The sequence below is a fragment of the Centruroides sculpturatus genome, unplaced genomic scaffold (assembly GCF_000671375.1).
Source record: "Centruroides sculpturatus isolate CEXI.00-Female unplaced genomic scaffold, Cexi_2.0 scaffold755, whole genome shotgun sequence".
Classification (NCBI taxonomy): domain Eukaryota; kingdom Metazoa; phylum Arthropoda; class Arachnida; order Scorpiones; family Buthidae; genus Centruroides; species Centruroides sculpturatus.
This window is the reverse complement of record NW_019384882.1, coordinates 71,884-89,827: the sequence shown is the minus strand read 5'-3', so window position 1 is coordinate 89,827 and position 17,944 is coordinate 71,884. Positions and strand designations below refer to the sequence as shown.

Below are 17,944 nucleotides of genomic sequence, written 5' to 3'. Positions count from 1 at the left end.
CTTCTTTTTTATCGTCTCATCTGGATTTACAATGGTAACAACTGTGCAAGTGGTGCATCATATCACCACAAATTGGGTAATTAGTGAGTAGTAGTCGAGTCGATCGCCTGTTTATCTCGATGGACGATAATAATGTCGTGAACCGTGATGCCATTATTTGTCACGAAGACATTTTATTTTATTATTATTATTTTTTTTAAAGAATACTTCGTAACAAGACACTCCTTTCGTATATTACAGGTACAGTAACCGTAGACTATGGGTGAAGCCTTCAAATGGACGGCAACGGGGGTGATCTTCCTAGCATTTTTTTATTGTGTTTATGCAGGTGAGTGTGTATATATACAACTTTCTGTAATTATTGTATACAAAAGTTTAGTGTATTGTTACTCCTTTAACCTTAATGGATCGTTACCGTCGAGAGCACGTTTCGTCTCCGATTCGACGTGGGTATGTTATTACTCTCTTGAATTAATTCCGGTTAGCGTAACAGATCCGAATGTTCCCACGTAACGAGATGTGTATAATTGTCTACGGGAGTGGAATTAATGTTGTAAATACGAATCTGGTTCGAGTTCTGTAGAAATTGTACAGGTGTTTTTCATTAGTATAATGCTAGAACCAGTGAAAAAAAAAAAAATTAGTTTTTCAATTGTCTCTTACACGTAACATCGTAATATACTACAGAGAAGAGATGAATAAACTGAAGTTAGTTCCCAGAGAGTGTAGTTTTCCTTACTCCATTTACGTAACATACTGTTTATAATGAAGTTTTCCCTCTTATGATGTAAACAATTAGAAGAAGATAGTGGCGTAACGAATAAGTTTCGAGAAAAATCACTTGCTACACTTTAAAAACTTTACATCTGAGAAAAATTACACCTCGGTTGTTACAACATTTCGGGCGTAACTGTATGTTCATTATTCGAAATTCTAGATAATCCAATTTCTCTAGAATTTGCAGAATTCTATGGTACTAGGTATTATAGCTCTGGAATAATGTACAGGAGCATGGTACTAAGAATAGATCTTGTACAAAGTACAGTACTAGAGGATGGTACTAGAAGTATGAGTCTAGAACACGATCCAATACCTAAAGTTTCGATAAATAAAGCGTAAAAACGTATAGAGTGTAAAATGGTTACACCCCTAAATAGTGTCATATAGAGGTAAAAAAAAATCCCTCACTTTTAAGACTTTACAACATCTAGAAAGTCGTAACGAGTAAAGAATTCTTTCAATAATAGTAGCCATAACCCGTTGTATAATAGTCTGCAGACACAACGTAACACACAAGCATCATAGGAAACACCCTCATTAATCATCAGTCGTTTTGCCGAGTTTTTCGGTAAATAATTTGTTTGACGAGATCGTGACACGAAGGGTGAAAAGCCAGGTGAGAAACAACCTTGACCCAGTTCCGAATACAATAAAGAACGTAGACGAGAGGTGAGTGCTACACAATGATTCTCCCGTCAAAACTCATCGTGATAACTCCACCAAGTAACACCTGGTTAGCTAGTCACCACCGAAGGGCTACCTAAACGTACGCATGCGTACCAAACTTCCGGTCCGTTTAGGGGACGTGATTAATTACGTAGGGGGAGTCATCCGGGCACAATGGACCTTAATTATTCTTCTAATCTGGCAGATTTTGCTAGACGTGTTTCCTGCGATTTTATTTGTCTTGATTTTGTGTTTTTTTTTTCTTTCTTTCGATTTTTGCCATCGTTTATTTTAGCAACTGTCATTAAAGAATGGCTTGGCTGTAAATCTCAAAAAAAAAAATCCCCCTTAAATGATCGAAAATTCCTTCAAATTTAAGCTGCTTGTAGTACATAATCCAAGAGAAATTCGTTCTAGAAGCTTTCTTACGTTTAATCCAAGCTGCTGTCAGAAATTTACATAATTCTAGATAAATTGAATTGTCTAGAAGTTCTATACGTTAAGTGGGATCTACAAAAATTCTATTTAATCGGATTTATTAGAAGGGATGATTTCCCTCTCCCCCACAAAAAATATTCTAGATAAATCAACTTTTTTAGAATTCCGGATAATTCGAATTATCTAGAATTTTCCGGATCACTCGAGTTGTTTGGAAAATTATTTAGATTGCCTAATGAGAATTCTGTTCGTAATTAAAATATTAATAGTTATAGATAATTCAACTTATCTAGAATTTCTGGATAATTCAAATGAATCTAGAACTTCTACGCAAATTATTCAAATTATCTAGAACTGACTCGTAACGTAAGGTTTATTTAAAGGATACAAAAAGGGCACGTAACATGGAGACTCCTTCAATATTTGTTTAGTTACGTTACAAGTTATCCTTTAGAAGGATAAAATAACGAAGTGACATTCTCCTACGCTCTTAAATAATTAAATATTTCGCGATTTACGCGACAGGATAGCCATTTTTTTTTTTTTTTGTATCTTCTTCGTAACAAAAACGTGACGCGTGACGTTTCGACCGAATGCGATTACCGCTCGGGGGGGGAGGGGGTGGAAACGTTTGAAAATATCGGTTTCTATAGGCAAAGTATGTTTTAAGAATAGTAATTCGCTTTCCCCCTTTTCGCCTGGATGAATCATTTGCAAAAAAAAAGGGTTTTCGTCATCCGGACAAGGACATTTCCATCACTAATTCTCTTACAACCTTGTGTGTATATAAATTTATCTCTTTTCCCCCTTTCTCTATTATTTTAAATGCGCTGTTTTCCTCAATTTTTTCACAGTTTATATATACCTATTACTATTTTTAGGAATGATAATTCATAAGAAAAAAACGTGGCGTTTCTTAATACTTTTACCAATCCAAACAGCAATTTCTTCTCAATCATTCTCCAAATTTACCATTTTACTTCAATTGTTTTTTTTTTCTCTTTAAATTATTTAATTAAACACACGAAACATCGTATCTTTCCAGAATTCCCCCTCTCAAAACATACTTTTTCGAGCATCTACATTTCGAATCCTTCAGAAAATACTCCACCCCCCTTTTCTCCTTATATCAGATAATAATATTTCCGAATGCCGTGTTAAAAAATTGATGACACGAAGCGAATCCTTTTCCTCCTCCTCCTCCTCCTCCTCCTCTTCTTCTTCTTCTTCCATCCTCCACAACCAGACGTAAGATTCAATCCTCGATACCTTCAGAATCGAGTGAAAGTAACTCGAATAGTTCGTGTGTGTGTGTGGGGGGGGAAGGAAACGGATGCACTTCGTACAGATTAACATCAATATTTAAAGTACCGTCGTGTCGCAATTTCTAAAAATTCGTGTGTTCTTTTTTTAGAATCTATACAAAAGGTAATTGCTACGGAAGTTTTCTTGGTGTTTTCATAGATTTTTCCTGCTGGACAGAATAAAAAAAAAAACACACACACACACACACACATAACGTCGATTGCCTTGAACGTTTGTTAAGATACGTGTTCGTCGATGTGTATGCAATTATTATTCAATATTGCTGTTATTATCTTGCTACTGACTCATCGATAAATATCTCTTTAAAAGCTTTAACAAAATCGATAGAGGATAATTTAGTGTTCTTTTTTTTTTATATTATTATTTTATTATATATATATATATATTTCTCTCTCTCCTTCTAAGAAAAGCAGAACACGTGATGAAATTTCGCTGGAAAGACGAAAAATGATATTTTTTACGTGTTATCTCCTCCCTTTAGAGTGATTGTGAAGGGTCGAAAATTGAATTTTTTTTTGTGGATAGAACTAGAAAGTTTGGTTCGATTTTTTTCTTTTTTTGGGGGGGTTAATAAAGTGTAGATACGTCTCCACCTTCAGAAATTGTAGATGTGTCTTGGCATATGTTTAAAAATTCAAATTCGTCTTGATTTCTACGTGTTCACCTTCAAAAAATGCAAATACACCTTCACGTTTACGAGTGTTTTTTTTTTATTTACGATTTAAATCTACACATTTGTACGTGTTCACGATTCAAAAAAACACACACATTACAGAACACGTATCCTCTTCATCCTACCCTATTGGTGCTTTATTGTATCTGCGAGTGTTCCTTGTCCTCTTTCGTATGCACGTTATAATTTCTTTTTTTTTTTGTACTTTATAAGCACGTACTGTACAAGTTCGTGTACGAAGTTGTTTATCGTACGGGGTGTGAGCCCTTTTGTAAAAATTCTGGTTGTGCTCTATGGAACACGTTATAAAGACGTCGGTAGCGGATGAAGGGATGAAAGGAAACGTGTGGATTCCTATTAAATTCGTGGCACCCCGCTTGATACATCCTCCGAAAACAATAGGAAAAAAAAAAATCGATTAGTTATTTTTCACGTCTCGCGGCCGTAACAATTCTCCAGTCTTTCAATATCGAAAAAGGTAAAAGATCGTCCTTGAAAAGCGACCGAGAAAGGTCAGGAAACCATTGTCGCCTTTGGCCATTTTTACGTCACGTGATCGCGATTGTCAATCGTTCATCAATTGACCTTTAACTATAGTCCAAGGTCGATAGCGGAAGAACAAAAACAAATCATTTTCTTCTTTTAAATTTTAACAAGATAAATACCCCCCCCTCCTTTCGATATTATCATAAAATAATAAAACTGTTACGCGTAACTTTCATAAAAATAATAATAATAAAAAAAATGTCACTTCTTTTCATTGAAAAACCTTCCAAAAATGTTTATCCTCGCGCCTCCGGGTATAATTAACCCAAGTTATACAATACGTGAGGTAAGTCTGGCCCGATCTTACCTGGAGAAGGTCAATCAGTTAGTAGGTCAGCAGCTGACAGGTGTGAGGTAGGAGCAGACAATAGAGATGGGAGAAGTTCTGTACAACGCCACTCCCTTGTTCCCACGACTAGTGCAATATTGTGTTTTTCGACATTGCGGGGATTTTTCCCGCTCTGGTATGTTGTCCTATCCTATTAGGACTCATGGGAAATTGAAGATTTTTGTAACAATCGCTCTTAAATTTCTCAAGGATGAATTTCTTTGCAACTCCTGTCAACAAATATTCCGCTCCACAGTTACGTCTGCAAACATACAACACGGCCAATCTAAGCTATTCTATCCAACCGACACCCAATTTCAATAGGGAAATAATCTGTTCTTCCACAGATTACAGTATATGTTAAATACAATATAGAAGAGTGAGGATATCCGATGAGGTGGTATATATCCCCATTGTTATAAATTTGAATTAAAGCTATGAATACTTTAAGGAATTTAAGGCATTCAATATTTAAGTGATTCGTTGAAGGAAGAACAGTGAGCAACCGAGCGAAGATCAACACTGAGGAAGGATGAATCGTATGAAAAAGGATCATCTTGAACCATTGAAGAAAAATTACCTGTGAAATAAGAGAAGTTAGCATTGAAATAAATGAGTTGGTAAGAAAGGTGAGCAAGGGTGAAGATTCAGAAAGCATGGACACCGTGGAAGCACCGTTGAGCCATTCAGAATGGATGAACACTGTGGAGGCACCGTTGAGCCATTCAGAAGGGATAACACTGTGGAAGCATCAGTGAGCCATCATGAAAAACTTGATTCATTGAGAAACAGCTCTAAGAAGGGGTAAACTACCGAAGAGATACGAATGAGAAAGGAAAAAAAACGAGCCGCTGAAGAAAGATGAAAGAACAAGAAAAAGAATGAGCCCTTACTTTTATCTATTGAGTAAAGTCACTGGATAAAAATCAGAGCAAATTAAAAAATAATGAAAAAGAATCAGACGAAACAATTGAGAAAAATTACACTCTCGAAGAACACATCTTTTCAGTTTACCCAACACGAAATCCTGACAAGACACTTTACACCTTTTTTCCCTTAAAATGCTCGAACGTCAAATCGTGAATTACTACGTAACGAATTTACAAAAAGTCTTAAACGAACGTGAGGTAATAAATATTTACCGTATACACAACGGGGTAATTAATGAGCACGAGCGGAGTACATTCATTTCTCTTCAATCACTTAAGATAAATATTAAGCCATTAAATTATCCAGGTAAAGATAATCAAATGTTAGTAATTAAACTAATATTAATGTATATATTTCCTAAGTAATTTACTTTCGTGAGACAGTATAAATGGATAATAACTCCATCCATCTTCTAGAATCCTTAACTTTAACAGGAGCTCACTGATAAAGAGGAGAAGAGACAGCAGCAGCCAACCGGTTTGATGATGGTTTCAGGGGAATCCCCTAAATTTATACGTGCCATTTATACGTGTATATACAATTTATACTGTCCGTCTAGTAGATTTCTATAGGTATACAACCTTAAAGATGCTTACCCCCTAATCTCCTGTATCCAACGTAATTATTTTGTTTAAATTCGTGACGTGCATGCTTCGTGAATATAAAATTATTACTACTTTATGATTAAAAACAAAGGATAAACTGAAATTCTTCTATGATATCTGATTTAAAAAAAATATATATATATATATAAATTTCTGAGAGGGACAAATAAGGAAAGTCTGATAGTGTTATTACGACTTCCTCGTTTTCATTGTTTATACAAGAACAATGTTATAACAGTACTTAATGATATATAACTATTTGGATATCTGTTATCCATAGGGTCATTCAGGGTCGAGACCGGATTTTTAGTAAATAGAAATATCATGCAAGCTTCAACGAGTGTCGTTAAAATGGTGGTCCTGCATTCTTGTTGATTCTCCTATATATTGGTTCATCTATACGTTAGTTCCTATCTCCTATATTCGCCTACATATCAATCCTAATGCTATAAATTTATTCTTCTATACATTTTCCCCCATCCCATCTACTTATCTACCTGTATATATTAGTCCTTTTCTATGTATAATTTAATAGGCAGAATCGTGAGAAACGACACAGCGATGCGTCAAAACACCAACTTATCCAAATACCAATCTATACACTTTAAAGTAGGATATACGGAGAGGGAGTGATTAATTTCCACACCGGAGGAATTAAACACCAACGGCAAATAACCCACCACAAGAGAGAAAAAAAAAATTCGAAGATAAATTGAGTCAGAGCCATAAAGTTAAGAGATGAAACTGTAGATAAGGATATTGATGCGGTGTCATTTTTTTTTTAAAAAGAAAATCCTCCCTTTATAAAATTTACAATAATTCAAGCAAATTCGATGTAGTTTTAATTAAAAAAAAAAGGAGGAAGATAATCGAGATGAGTCAGAAGAGGGACGAGTTAAAAGTTATAGCTTTATTAGTCACATAGGCATCATCCCCAGAGGGTTCTTGACCCCTTTCATAACCAAACGTTCAATCTCCCGCATTAACAGAAGAGCCTGGGGGTAATCTTTTGTGGAGATGTCTCAATTTCTTAATAATTACGCTCGTAAAGAGTCGATTTTTATATCCAAAACTCGAGTGAATACTTTAATTAATTTTTTTTAATTATGTAAAATAAGCCAAATGACTAGCTAGTGTTATAAATTTGAAAATATCCCTGTTGTACGTCTTGGAATAAAAAAAAAAGAAAGAGAGAGAGAAATTATTATTATATTCGAAGTGTTTAAACATTAAGAAACAGTTGAGTGATGGAGCAGAAAATACATCTGAACATTTTTATTTTCTGTTTGGCTTTAGGGATTTTTATTTCGTTGCCATAAACGATCGTTAGGCATTTAAAAGGTACTTTTGATACGAAATGTGATTTCCAGATTGTAAAAAAAAAATCCCTAAAAATTTGCTGTTTTTTTTATTCGAGTTTTTGCAAATTCCTTCGTTAAATCACTTCGTTATTCGATCGTTTATTTTTTCCTGCATTTTTCCCTCTTTCTTTAAACATTTCCCTGCAAATATTCTCTTTCTTTTATGAAATTTTCACTTTTACAGGTGGTAATTGTTCTAATAAAATATAACAACAACAATGGAGAAATTTCCTGATTAGAATTTGTTTTAATAGCAGTTTTAAGGAAATTTTTGCCGAAAAAATTCGAAATATAACCTATATTGAGGAAATTTATTTGTAGGGAAATTTCCCGATTCAACTGGAAACTCAGGAATTTTTCAGTTTGTTTGCAGGAAATTAACCGGTACGAGCAAAAAAATTCCCTACAATTTTTCAGGTTGTAGGGAAATTTTCGTTAACGAAGCGGAAATTTCCCTAACTTTTTTACTTCTACAGAGAAATTCTCCACATTTTTTCTGAGTCTAAGAGGGAAAATTGGCGAGAACGAACGAAAATTCCCTAAACTTTTCTTTAACTGAAATTTCCCTAATTGAAAGATTCTTTACAGTTTTCATTACTGAAAATCGCATGGAATTTCCCCGCTTCGAGTTGACGGTGAAACTGGAGTTAACGAAACTTGCAGCAATTTTTTTTTTCCTCCCCTCATTAATTCTTAATTTACTGGGGTGCATTTAAACTTTATTTAAGTACCCTAAACGATGGGACAAAGAAACGTAACTACATAAGAAGTAATTGAAGCAGCAATTACTTTAAAATTCCTCAAGGACAATTTCCGGAGTAACCCTCACTTTTTTTTTCTATCCAGTTTCGATTTCTTCTTCTTCCTTTTCCCGGAGATAATCGAAAATAAATAAATCAAGGAAAAGAGTAAACAGACACCGGTAGAATAATTATTGGAGATGATGGTTGCTTGGGCATTCCAATTTCTGGATCCAACATCTACGGAATTGCACGTGATCAATAATAATCCCACGACATTCTTTTCGTCCTATACCGTGTGAATTCTAAACATTGGAGAGGGATCGACAACCTCGAAAAAGAAAGAAAAACTCACTTCCTAGCCCGGCAGCTTCACTCGTTTACACGTGAGAAACACTCGCCATTCCTATACAAAAATACAAGGAAATCAATGAAAGTAGTCCTCCTAAAAAACACTTTTGATGAAGGGCGTGTTGAATTTTCAATGATGATGATGATGATGATGATAATGATGATGATAATCAACGTTGGCGAACAACACGGCAATTACGTTTAATTGATTGAAATTTATGCCGAAGTTGTGTTTTAAAAAGTCTTTTTAAGTGTCTTATCGGAGAGAGATTTCGTTAATCTAATTATCTAATTTGCATACAAGAGAAAATTTGGATGATGTACATCGCTTCTTTAGTTACCCTGTCTCGCTATTTAATGAATTTAATAAAGAATAGAGGAGTCGTGATGTAAAAAGATGGAGAATCTTGGGATTCTACACTTCTCCACCCTACTGAAGAAGTGTTTTTTGGATGCTGGTGACGTCCCCAATCAATGTATCCCCATCATCACCACTATTATAGCTATGTAGGAATGGAATTCTCGTATAGAATTACATAACCTTATAGTGATAATGCCCCCTTGTGATCCATACACAGAAGGACTCTTATGATATATATACAGAAGTGTATGTAAAACATATTTTTAAATTAAACCAGAGTTAAGACCTCGTTACACTTTGTACAATATGTTACATGAACACATGGGGCATGCTACATTTCTACTTTATGATCGGATTATTTAGTAAAGTAGAAATGTAGCATGCCCCATGTGTTCATGTAACATATTGTACAAAGTGTAACGAGGTCTTAACTCTGGTTAAAGTGTAACGAGAAGTTAAATTTGGTAAAGGTCAACGAATGATTTAACATTAACAGACAGACCCAACTTTCTAAAACATCGTACAACAGGGAAAATTTAAAATGCGAATAAATGTTAAATCATTCGTTGACCCTTACCAAATTTAAGTATATACTATAAGGACTAGTGAATAACTTAATAGTCATGTTTCCCACGCGTTCAAAGGTCTGTATTCGATTTTAAAACACGTTTAAACTGACAAACCATCCATGGTCCATTTATATTTATAGATGTAACAAGTAGGATCTAATCGAGCTTTATGTTATTTGTACCCCAATCTCGAATTCAAATAACACAAAACAGGATTTGTACTTTGTATAAAAACTTGTCCACTTAAAATATACAAATGAATAAATTATATAATTACACCATTTAACACAGGATTTATTTAATATATATATATATATTTTTTTTTCTCTTTCTCCTCGACAGCTCCTTTCCAAACCTCCCTAAAGTTGCCTAGAGACAGAGGTAAGAAACACAACTTTTTATTGAATTTTTAATTATAAATTAACTGAAAATCTAGTATATTTTAACACGTGAAACCAGCATGGAAGAGGGGGGAGGGTTTAAAGTAAAAAATCCATCCTAGCAAGATTTCTTTTTTTTTTTTTATCTACAAGAATATAAATTTTAGATAGACATCAAATGACCCACAGGTCACACTCGAAATGTCGGCTGTTGCCATGGGAATAAGGCAGAAGAAGTAATCCATGTGGTGCACACACACACGGGTAATCTAATGGATGGCTGATCAATCTCATATGATGCGTGAGACATCCCCTGTTTGACCTTGATTGTTGTTGGACGGAACTAGGCTTTCTAATGACTTTCTTTCCCTTTATTTTTTGACCTAGCAAACACACTAGACACTCGAAAAAGAGAAGAAAAGAGTATTTCGTTTCCTCGATATAATAATAATCCTGTTTTATGAATTACATTATAACCACGTTTAACTTGCCAGGGATGTTATAGCTGATGTCGTAAAAGTGGAGGAATTTATTCCTTTCACTCTTAAGAAGTTTTATAACATCAAAAGAAAGTTAACTCGTAGAATACAAATAGTTCTCATATATACACCGCATCTAAAAAAATTCTCTAAGGGATTAATGCGTATAGGATTGACCTTTACACTACTAAGCAATAACTTGTCGAGTTAATAGTCGTAAAAATACACGTGAGGTCAACACGTTAGGATGGATTTTTTTTTTTTTCTCTGGGTAATTTTTATGACTTTTCGAAGGGAAAGGAATGAGAATATCTTCTTAAAGAATTTTCTGTTCTATTTTTTTTTTAGGGTGTTATTATCTAATGAAGCATTATTCGAATGGAGAAAGGATCGAAACGAACGAGCCTTGCCTCAATTGTACGTGTGCCAATAGCATGTTGATGTGTTACTTGAGGATCTGCCCTTTTGCTAAACCATTAGGATCCGATTGTACTATAGAAAGAGCGGAAGGAGAATGTTGCCCCAGCGTTTGGTGTCCGGGAGGTGAGTGTATGCACCGTAATTATCTGTTATGAATATTAAAATTGTAACACACTCCAATACATCAAAGACTACAGCGGCTGTTGTACATTCGCTAGTGATTTTGGTGCATTGGAGGTAAGTTCGACACACCAATTACTTGGTTCCGGATATTAAATTTCGTACTAGAAGAGCATCAAATCTGAACAATTGATCACACTCGAGAACACTAAAAGTAGAGAGAGTGTAGCCACTGTTACACACTCTCTCTAGTACTGTTCTGTAACACTATGTGGTAATGATTTTCTCGAAAACGTGTGTCTGACCTTTCCAGCTTTTTTTAAAAAAAAAGTAAAAGAAAGTGGAGAAAACTAATTTTTTTCCTTTATCGAAATTATATCTCTTTCCTTTTCTAGAAGTGTTTTTTGACTATAAAAAACACAAGAAGATAAATTTTTAAGATGTGCAGTAGCCAAATCGAGTCATATACTTTTTCAGTTTATGATAGAAATTGTCTGAGAAAAGTAAATTTTTAAACTTCTTGGCGATAACGATAAAAAGTTTTTCTACTCTTAAGTAACTTTATTGTGTTTTCCTGTACAAGGAAGAGGGTAATTACTCCAAAAATGTCCCCATCAATCGGTTTGTTTTTAGGATAAAGTACATAAACTTTCACAGAACTTTACTTGGGAATGTCATTTTCTAAATCGTTTTATTTATTTATTTTCCCCATTTAGATGTTTCTCCCACTCCCCTTCCAACGACTACCGAGGAACCAATGGGTATGTAAAATTTTAATAACCCTTTTTTTTATAATAATCAAATGAAATTTAAAACTAAGTTTCTTCCCTTATTTCTTAACAATCACTTTTTCCAAACTCGTCATTCCATTTTTAAGCATTTTTATTTTAATTTATATATGTATATATAAATACTAGGGATGTGTGAAATAACTTTTTTACTATTTCCTGCATATACTCACTAGCATTTACTTATCTTCTCTATCCATTCTCAGCATTTCCTCACCTTTCCTGCTCATCCTCACTAGCATTTACTTATCTTCTCTATCCATTCCCAGCATTTTCTCACATTTCCNTTTTTTTTTTTTTGTATCTTCTTCGTAACAAAAACGTGACGCGTGACGTTTCGACCGAATGCGATTACCGCTCGGGGGGGGAGGGGGTGGAAACGTTTGAAAATATCGGTTTCTATAGGCAAAGTATGTTTTAAGAATAGTAATTCGCTTTCCCCCTTTTCGCCTAGATGAATCATTTGCAAAAAAAAAAGGGTTTTCGTCATCCGGACAAGGACATTTCCATCACTAATTCTCTTACAACCTTGTGTGTATATAAATTTATCTCTTTTCCCCCTTTCTCTATTATTTTAAATGCGCTGTTTTCCTCAATTTTTTCACAGTTTATATATACCTATTACTATTTTTAGGAATGATAATTCATAAGAAAAAAACGTGGCGTTTCTTAATACTTTTACCAATCCAAACAGCAATTTCTTCTCAATCATTCTCCAAATTTACCATTTTACTTCAATTGTTTTTTTTTTCTCTTTAAATTATTTAATTAAACACACGAAACATCGTATCTTTCCAGAATTCCCCCTCTCAAAACATACTTTTTCGAGCATCTACATTTCGAATCCTTCAGAAAATACTCCACCCCCCTTTTCTCCTTATATCAGATAATAATATTTCCGAATGCCGTGTTAAAAAATTGATGACACGAAGCGAATCCTTTTCCTCCTCCTCCTCCTCCTCCTCCTCTTCTTCTTCTTCTTCCATCCTCCACAACCAGACGTAAGATTCAATCCTCGATACCTTCAGAATCGAGTGAAAGTAACTCGAATAGTTCGTGTGTGTGTGTGGGGGGGGAAGGAAACGGATGCACTTCGTACAGATTAACATCAATATTTAAAGTACCGTCGTGTCGCAATTTCTAAAAATTCGTGTGTTCTTTTTTTAGAATCTATACAAAAGGTAATTGCTACGGAAGTTTTCTTGGTGTTTTCATAGATTTTTCCTGCTGGACAGAATAAAAAAAACACACACACACACACAACGTCGATTGCCTTGAACGTTTGTTAAGATACGTGTTCGTCGATGTGTATGCAATTATTATTCAATATTGCTGTTATTATCTTGCTACTGACTCATCGATAAATATCTCTTTAAAAGCTTTAACAAAATCGATAGAGGATAATTTAGTGTTCTTTTTTTTTTATATTATTATTTTATTATATATATATATATATTTCTCTCTCTCCTTCTAAGAAAAGCAGAACACGTGATGAAATTTCGCTGGAAAGACGAAAAATGATATTTTTTACGTGTTATCTCCTCCCTTTAGAGTGATTGTGAAGGGTCGAAAATTGAATTTTTTTTTGTGGATAGAACTAGAAAGTTTGGTTCGATTTTTTTCTTTTTTTGGGGGGGTTAATAAAGTGTAGATACGTCTCCACCTTCAGAAATTGTAGATGTGTCTTGGCATATGTTTAAAAATTCAAATTCGTCTTGATTTCTACGTGTTCACCTTCAAAAAATGCAAATACACCTTCACGTTTACGAGTGTTTTTTTTTATTTACGATTTAAATCTACACATTTGTACGTGTTCACGATTCAAAAAAACACACACATTACAGAACACGTATCCTCTTCATCCTACCCTATTGGTGCTTTATTGTATCTGCGAGTGTTCCTTGTCCTCTTTCGTATGCACGTTATAATTTCTTTTTTTTTGTACTTTATAAGCACGTACTGTACAAGTTCGTGTACGAAGTTGTTTATCGTACGGGGTGTGAGCCCTTTTGTAAAAATTCTGGTTGTGCTCTATGGAACACGTTATAAAGACGTCGGTAGCGGATGAAGGGATGAAAGGAAACGTGTGGATTCCTATTAAATTCGTGGCACCCCGCTTGATACATCCTCCGAAAACAATAGGGAAAAAAAAAATCTATTAGTTATTTTTCACGTCTCGCGGCCGTAACAATTCTCCAGTCTTTCAATATCGAAAAAGGTAAAAGATCGTCCTTGAAAAGCGACCGAGAAAGGTCAGGAAACCATTGTCGCCTTTGGCCATTTTTACGTCACGTGATCGCGATTGTCAATCGTTCATCAATTGACCTTTAACTATAGTCCAAGGTCGATAGCGGAAGAACAAAAACAAATCATTTTCTTCTTTTAAATTTTAACAAGATAAATACCCCCCCCTCCTTTCGATATTATCATAAAATAATAAAACTGTTACGCGTAACTTTCATAAAAATAATAATAATAAAAAAAATGTCACTTCTTTTCATTGAAAAACCTTCCAAAAATGTTTATCCTCGCGCCTCCGGGTATAATTAACCCAAGTTATACAATACGTGAGGTAAGTCTGGCCCGATCTTACCTGGAGAAGGTCAATCAGTTAGTAGGTCAGCAGCTGACAGGTGTGAGGTAGGAGCAGACAATAGAGATGGGAGAAGTTCTGTACAACGCCACTCCCTTGTTCCCACGACTAGTGCAATATTGTGTTTTTCGACATTGCGGGGATTTTTCCCGCTCTGGTATGTTGTCCTATCCTATTAGGACTCATGGGAAATTGAAGATTTTTGTAACAATCGCTCTTAAATTTCTCAAGGATGAATTTCTTTGCAACTCCTGTCAACAAATATTCCGCTCCACAGTTACGTCTGCAAACATACAACACGGCCAATCTAAGCTATTCTATCCAACCGACACCCAATTTCAATAGGGAAATAATCTGTTCTTCCACAGATTACAGTATATGTTAAATACAATATAGAAGAGTGAGGATATCCGATGAGGTGGTATATATCCCCATTGTTATAAATTTGAATTAAAGCTATGAATACTTTAAGGAATTTAAGGCATTCAATATTTAAGTGATTCGTTGAAGGAAGAACAGTGAGCAACCGAGCGAAGATCAACACTGAGGAAGGATGAATCGTATGAAAAAAGATCATCTTGAACCATTGAAGAAAAATTACCTGTGAAATAAAAGAAGTTAGCATGAAATAAATGATGAGAAAGGGTAAAGATTCAGAAAGCATGAACACTGTGGAAGCATCAGTGAGCCATCATGAAAAACTTGATTCATTGAGAAACAGCTCTAAGAAGGGGTAAACTACCGAAGAGATACGAATGAGAAAGGAAAAAAAACGAGCCGCTGAAGAAAGATGAAAGAACAAGAAAAAGAATGAGCCCTTACTTTTATCTATTGAGTAAAGTCACTGGATAAAAATCAGAGCAAATTAAAAAATAATGAAAAAGAATCAGACGAAACAATTGAGAAAAATTACACTCTCGAAGAACACATCTTTTCAGTTTACCCAACACGAAATCCTGACAAGACACTTTACACCTTTTTTCCCTTAAAATGCTCGAACGTCAAATCGTGAATTACTACGTAACGAATTTACAAAAAGTCTTAAACGAACGTGAGGTAATAAATATTTACCGTATACACAACGGGGTAATTAATGAGCACGAGCGGAGTACATTCATTTCTCTTCAATCACTTAAGATAAATATTAAGCCATTAAATTATCCAGGTAAAGATAATCAAATGTTAGTAATTAAACTAATATTAATGTATATATTTCCTAAGTAATTTACTTTCGTGAGACAGTATAAATGGATAATAACTCCATCCATCTTCTAGAATCCTTAACTTTAACAGGAGCTCACTGATAAAGAGGAGAAGAGACAGCAGCAGCCAACCGGTTTGATGATGGTTTCAGGGGAATCCCCTAAATTTATACGTGCCATTTATACGTGTATATACAATTTATACTGTCCGTCTAGTAGATTTCTATAGGTATACAACCTTAAAGATGCTTACCCCCTAATCTCCTGTATCCAACGTAATTATTTTGTTTAAATTCGTGACGTGCATGCTTCGTGAATATAAAATTATTACTACTTTATGATTAAAAACAAAGGATAAACTGAAATTCTTCTATGATATCTGATTTAAAAAAAATATATATATATATATAAATTTCTGAGAGGGACAAATAAGGAAAGTCTGATAGTGTTATTACGACTTCCTCGTTTTCATTGTTTATACAAGAACAATGTTATAACAGTACTTAATGATATATAACTATTTGGATATCTGTTATCCATAGGGTCATTCAGGGTCGAGACCGGATTTTTAGTAAATAGAAATATCATGCAAGCTTCAACGAGTGTCGTTAAAATGGTGGTCCTGCATTCTTGTTGATTCTCCTATATATTGGTTCATCTATACGTTAGTTCCTATCTCCTATATTCGCCTACATATCAATCCTAATGCTATAAATTTATTCTTCTATACATTTTCCCCCATCCCATCTACTTATCTACCTGTATATATTAGTCCTTTTCTATGTATAATTTAATAGGCAGAATCGTGAGAAACGACACAGCGATGCGTCAAAACACCAACTTATCCAAATACCAATCTATACACTTTAAAGTAGGATATACGGAGAGGGAGTGATTAATTTCCACACCGGAGGAATTAAACACCAACGGCAAATAACCCACCACAAGAGAGAAAAAAAAAATTCGAAGATAAATTGAGTCAGAGCCATAAAGTTAAGAGATGAAACTGTAGATAAGGATATTGATGCGGTGTCATTTTTTTTTTAAAAAGAAAATCCTCCCTTTATAAAATTTACAATAATTCAAGCAAATTCGATGTAGTTTTAATTAAAAAAAAAAGGAGGAAGATAATCGAGATGAGTCAGAAGAGGGACGAGTTAAAAGTTATAGCTTTATTAGTCACATAGGCATCATCCCCAGAGGGTTCTTGACCCCTTTCATAACCAAACGTTCAATCTCCCGCATTAACAGAAGAGCCTGGGGGTAATCTTTTGTGGAGATGTCTCAATTTCTTAATAATTACGCTCGTAAAGAGTCGATTTTTATATCCAAAACTCGAGTGAATACTTTAATTAATTTTTTTTAATTATGTAAAATAAGCCAAATGACTAGCTAGTGTTATAAATTTGAAAATATCCCTGTTGTACGTCTTGGAATAAAAAAAAAAGAAAGAGAGAGAGAAATTATTATTATATTCGAAGTGTTTAAACATTAAGAAACAGTTGAGTGATGGAGCAGAAAATACATCTGAACATTTTTATTTTCTGTTTGGCTTTAGGGATTTTTATTTCGTTGCCATAAACGATCGTTAGGCATTTAAAAGGTACTTTTGATACGAAATGTGATTTCCAGATTGTAAAAAAAAAATCCCTAAAAATTTGCTGTTTTTTTTATTCGAGTTTTTGCAAATTCCTTCGTTAAATCACTTCGTTATTCGATCGTTTATTTTTTCCTGCATTTTTCCCTCTTTCTTTAAACATTTCCCTGCAAATATTCTCTTTCTTTTATGAAATTTTCACTTTTACAGGTGGTAATTGTTCTAATAAAATATAACAACAACAATGGAGAAATTTCCTGATTAGAATTTGTTTTAATGGCAGTTTTAAGGAAATTTTTGCCGAAAAAATTCGAAATATAACCTATATTGAGGAAATTTATTTGTAGGGAAATTTCCCAATTCAACTGGAAATTCAGGAATTTTTCAGTTTGTTTGCAGGAAATTAACCGGTACGAGCAAAAAAATTCCCTACAATTTTTCAGGTTGTAGGGAAATTTTCGTTAACGAAGCGGAAATTTCCCTAACTTTTTTACTTCTACAGAGAAATTCTCCACATTTTTTCTGAGTCTAAGAGGGAAAATTGGCGAGAACGAACGAAAATTCCCTAAACTTTTCTTTAACTGAAATTTCCCTAATTGAAAGATTCTTTACAGTTTTCATTACTGAAAATCGCATGGAATTTCCCCGCTTCGAGTTGACGGTGAAACTGGAGTTAACGAAACTTGCAGCA

General features: G+C 34.3%; 1 protein-coding gene across 1 annotated transcript in view; it reads left to right on the top strand.

Annotated features, from left to right (window-relative positions):
* Positions 1 to 17,944, top strand: part of LOC111631041 (mucin-5AC-like) — a 39,434-nt gene that overhangs the window by 4,443 nt on the left and 17,047 nt on the right. Inside the window, exons 2-5 of the mRNA XM_023375232.1 lie at positions 241 to 328; positions 10,017 to 10,055; positions 10,882 to 11,076; positions 11,790 to 11,834. Of these exons, the coding sequence (XP_023231000.1) occupies positions 259 to 328; positions 10,017 to 10,055; positions 10,882 to 11,076; positions 11,790 to 11,834 (349 nt within the window). The 5' untranslated portion in view covers positions 241 to 258. The remainder of the gene's footprint in view (positions 1 to 240; positions 329 to 10,016; positions 10,056 to 10,881; positions 11,077 to 11,789; positions 11,835 to 17,944) is intronic.